Genomic DNA, 3,671 nt, shown 5'->3' on the forward strand with positions numbered 1-3,671 from the left:
GCTTATCATCCTGTTATGAAATACATATATTTTTATACTGGCCACAATTCCCTAAACCATATACCCTCTAAAGGAAGAACAATATCACTTTAAGAGTTACTTAGTCTCTCTGAGGTAGAAATAATCTATAGTTCAAAACCATAAATGATCTAGCTGTTGAAAGAGCATGCCCAATGTGCTCCAAAGAAATCCTACCTGTTATGAAATGTCTGGACTTCTCTGAAATAAAACATAGTGGTTAGTCCAAGAATAGAGAAGCTCAAGTTTCTTTTAAAGATTCTTAAGCATGCTCCTTAAGAGGGTGGATTTTAAAGGGATGTATTCCTTCTCTACTCTCAGCATGACCTCAGAGACAGTTAAACTGCTTTAAAGTTTTAACTTTGTTAAGTAGGCTTAGAAGTCTAAAACAGTCCAACAGGAGGCCTGGAAGTGGGAGAGCCAGTATAATATTTTTAGGGTTGGGCCAACTTTGAAGTATAACATGAATGGCAATAAGAGTGTAATAAAATCTAATATCAAAGGATCTATCTACAGATCAGGAAAAATTTATATAAACTTAAAAGATTTTGATTATTAAGGCAAGTTGTACATTTCATTATAATATTTTTGTTACCACCAAACCAAATAATCAGCTACAATAATTTACCACTATTATTTGAATAAATGTAGTATCATTTTTATGAAGAAAGATAATATTGGCTACTTAAGATATAGCTTAGACTGTCCTCTAAAATGGTATTGGGATATGGCTAAAGTTTAGAATATTTTATGGTGTTGTGGTTTTATAATCAAGTTATTAGCTTAACATATATGTAGATAAGGTCATATTGATCCCATGAGAACCAGAATTTTACTTTCCATAATGTTTGGGGGTATCCATAAAGTGGCATTAACAATATTCTTTTTTTTGTAATATATTTTATTGATTTTTTACAGAGAGGAGGGGAGAGTGATAGAGTTAGAAACATCGATGAGAGAGAAACATCAATCAACTGCCTCCTGCACACTCCCTACTGGGGTTGTGCCCACAACCAAGGTACATGCCCTTGACCAGAATCAAACCTGGGACCCTTCGGTCTGCAGGCTGACGCTCTATCCACTGAGTCAAACCAGTAGGCATTAACAATAATCTTTTTTTTTTAGACCCACAATCACACACAGATACTTTATTAGTTTCCTCTACACGAGCTAGTAACATCAATCTTTTAACAGAAACCTCAGGTCATTTGAGAGGCCAAATAGATCCCAGGAAATAAGATGAAAATTAAATACTTAAATTAATCAAAAGGCAGTATAAAGCCATCTAGAACCTTCTACCACAGTGATAGTGGGCTAAGATCAAGCTACAGCAAAATAATCTCATGTAAATGTTAAAGAATACACAGCAAAAAGTGAGGTTTGCTTTCCAGAAGACTATGGTACCATGATCATTTGGGCCCAAGAAGGTATTTAGCCAGGAAAAGGTCAAGATCGTTGAAGGTCAAACCAAATGGAAAAGGAACAGGTACAAAAGAGACTAAGCGACAGTATCCTAGCAGAGGTTGAGGGATCAGGCTCTTTTCCTCCCAAGAAGTATCTGCTGCACTGTGTGCTGCCTTCCTTCCCTCAGGCCCCTACCTGAGAGCTGCCTGCCTTACAGGGAATCAGCAACCAGAGCTGGATTCTGGGCTGCCTAGGGCTCTTGTTGTAATTTAGTATAGACCTTAGAGAACTTGTCTCATGTTAAGGGGGGTTGGGACTTAGTTTGGCTTTGTTCTTTTTATTTTGTTTATTTTTGGGTTGGCTCTGTTGCTAGTAGTTCTGAACCTAGGAATCCCAGAAGCATTCACGTGAAAAGTAGTCTGAGCTTCCCCAAACACATTCAAGCACCCCCACACAATACCCTTCAAAGTCTGAAATCTTGCAGAAGCTGAGTGATAGTTAAAGCTGCAAGGCCCACAAAATCAAAGAAGCCAGAACGAGACAATGCAGGTAGGAAACCTGAGTAGTCTCAATCCGTCTTTCCCTAATTTTGGAGAAAAGTTAATATACCTGGAATGGGATGTAGAAAGCTACTGGAGCAAGCTGGGGCTTCTGCTGAATTTTTCATCGAACACCAAGGGAAAACAAGGGAAGGGGTTCACTTTATTTTTTAAAAGCCTCAGAAGTTATTCTATTATAAAGGGACCTGGCTGAACAGGTAGGAAACAGATTCCCCATTGTGAGTTCTCCTGATGGCTTCTGCAAGAATCATGGAGATGTCGATCACCTGTATTTTGGAGCAATGCTCCATGTTATCCTCCTGAGGGATGGTATTGGTGACCACTACTGCTTCGAAGCATGCATTGTTAATGCGAGAAATGGCGGGGCCAGAAAAGATTCCGTGAGTCAAGAGAGCATAAACTCCGGTGGCTCCAGCTGAAAGAAGTTTGTCAGCTGCATGGCAGATGGTGCCACAAGTGTCAGCCATGTCATCCACTAGAATGGCCACCCGATCCTTCACGTCTCCTACCAGCACCATGCGGTCCACTTCATTGGCCTTCTTTCGTTCTTTATGAATCAAGGCAAAGTCAACATTCAACTGGTCTGCAATGGAGGTCACTCTCTTAGCTCCCCCGGCATCGGGTGAGACAATCGTGCAGTCCCTCCACTCAGATATATTCTCCCTTATCCACTTCAGGACAGTTGGTTCTGCATACAAATTGTCCACAGGGATATCGAAAAAGCCCTGAATTTGAGAAGCATGAAGGTCCATGGTAATAATATGATCTGCACCTGCTACGGAGAGCATGTTTGCAACAAGCTTGGCTGAGATGGGAGCCCGGCTCTTATCCTTCTTATCCTGCCGGGCATACGGGAAGCATGGGATGACTGCAGCAACCCGGCTGGCGGAAGCAATCTTACAGGCATTGATCATGATCAAAAGCTCCATTAGATTGTCATTAATTTCACCACAGCCACTCTGAACGATGTAGACATCCTCTCCACGGACACTTTCGCCAATTTCAACACAGGTCTCCCGGTTGCTGAATTTCTTAGTCCCCACCTTGCCTAGCTCCAGGCCCAGGCGGTCAGCAATTTTCTGGGACAAGTCCTGGTGGGAGCTGCCGCTGAAGATTTTGATATTCGGCATCTTGGCCAACGACCCCAGGCACTCTTTACTCAGCGATCACTGCTGCTGCAAGTCCTGAACCCAAGTCAGCCCAGAGACCCGGTACTAAACGCATTGCTACTCCGCCATCTTACATTCCTGCCGTGCGCGCGGCTCTAAATTCGCATTAACAGTATTCTTAATTCAGTTGTCATTTGTAGTCAGTTGAAGTATTTCCTACAGAGTTTTAACACTGTGAAAATACAAATGAGAAATTTAATAATGGACAATACGATTTTCAGTTGATAATATAAAAAAATACATATATCCTTTTAGAAAAGCAAGATAGTTAATTGATTGAACCTATTCATTTTTTACTTATTTAAGAAATTAAAGCCCTAGAGGGCCTAGAGGCAGGCACTCTCAGGAGCAAGCCCACGTCCTCTCTTCTCGAGCATGAACTTTCTCCTGAGCACTAGGGATCCCCATAAGACTTACAAACAGGGGAGCACACACCTCCTCCAGGGCCTACCCCCTGAACATGTCTCCAAGGCCCCCTTAGCTCACTTCTTCCCCAGAAGGTTTGTAGGGAGACAAAGCA

At 41.8% G+C, this 3,671-nt stretch overlaps 1 protein-coding gene across 1 annotated transcript; it reads right to left on the reverse strand.

Moving 5' to 3' along the window:
* Positions 1 to 1,745: 1,745 nt before the first annotated feature.
* LOC102242607 (ribose-phosphate pyrophosphokinase 1) lies at positions 1,746 to 3,141 on the reverse strand. Its single transcript, XM_005878605.2, has one exon. The coding sequence runs from the start codon at positions 3,110 to 3,112 to the stop codon at positions 2,156 to 2,158; it is 957 nt and encodes a 318-aa protein (XP_005878667.1). The 5' UTR covers positions 3,113 to 3,141; the 3' UTR covers positions 1,746 to 2,155.
* Positions 3,142 to 3,671: the final 530 nt, after the last annotated feature.

This window comes from Myotis brandtii, unplaced genomic scaffold, assembly GCF_000412655.1.
Source record: "Myotis brandtii unplaced genomic scaffold, ASM41265v1 scaffold567, whole genome shotgun sequence".
In the NCBI taxonomy this organism is placed as follows: Eukaryota; Metazoa; Chordata; class Mammalia; order Chiroptera; family Vespertilionidae; genus Myotis; species Myotis brandtii.

Excerpts from the sequence above, each read along its gene's own strand:
- LOC102242607 (XM_005878605.2), bottom strand. The coding sequence starts at position 3,112 with ATGCCGAATATCAAAATCTTCAGCGGCAGCTCCCACCAGGACTTGTCC.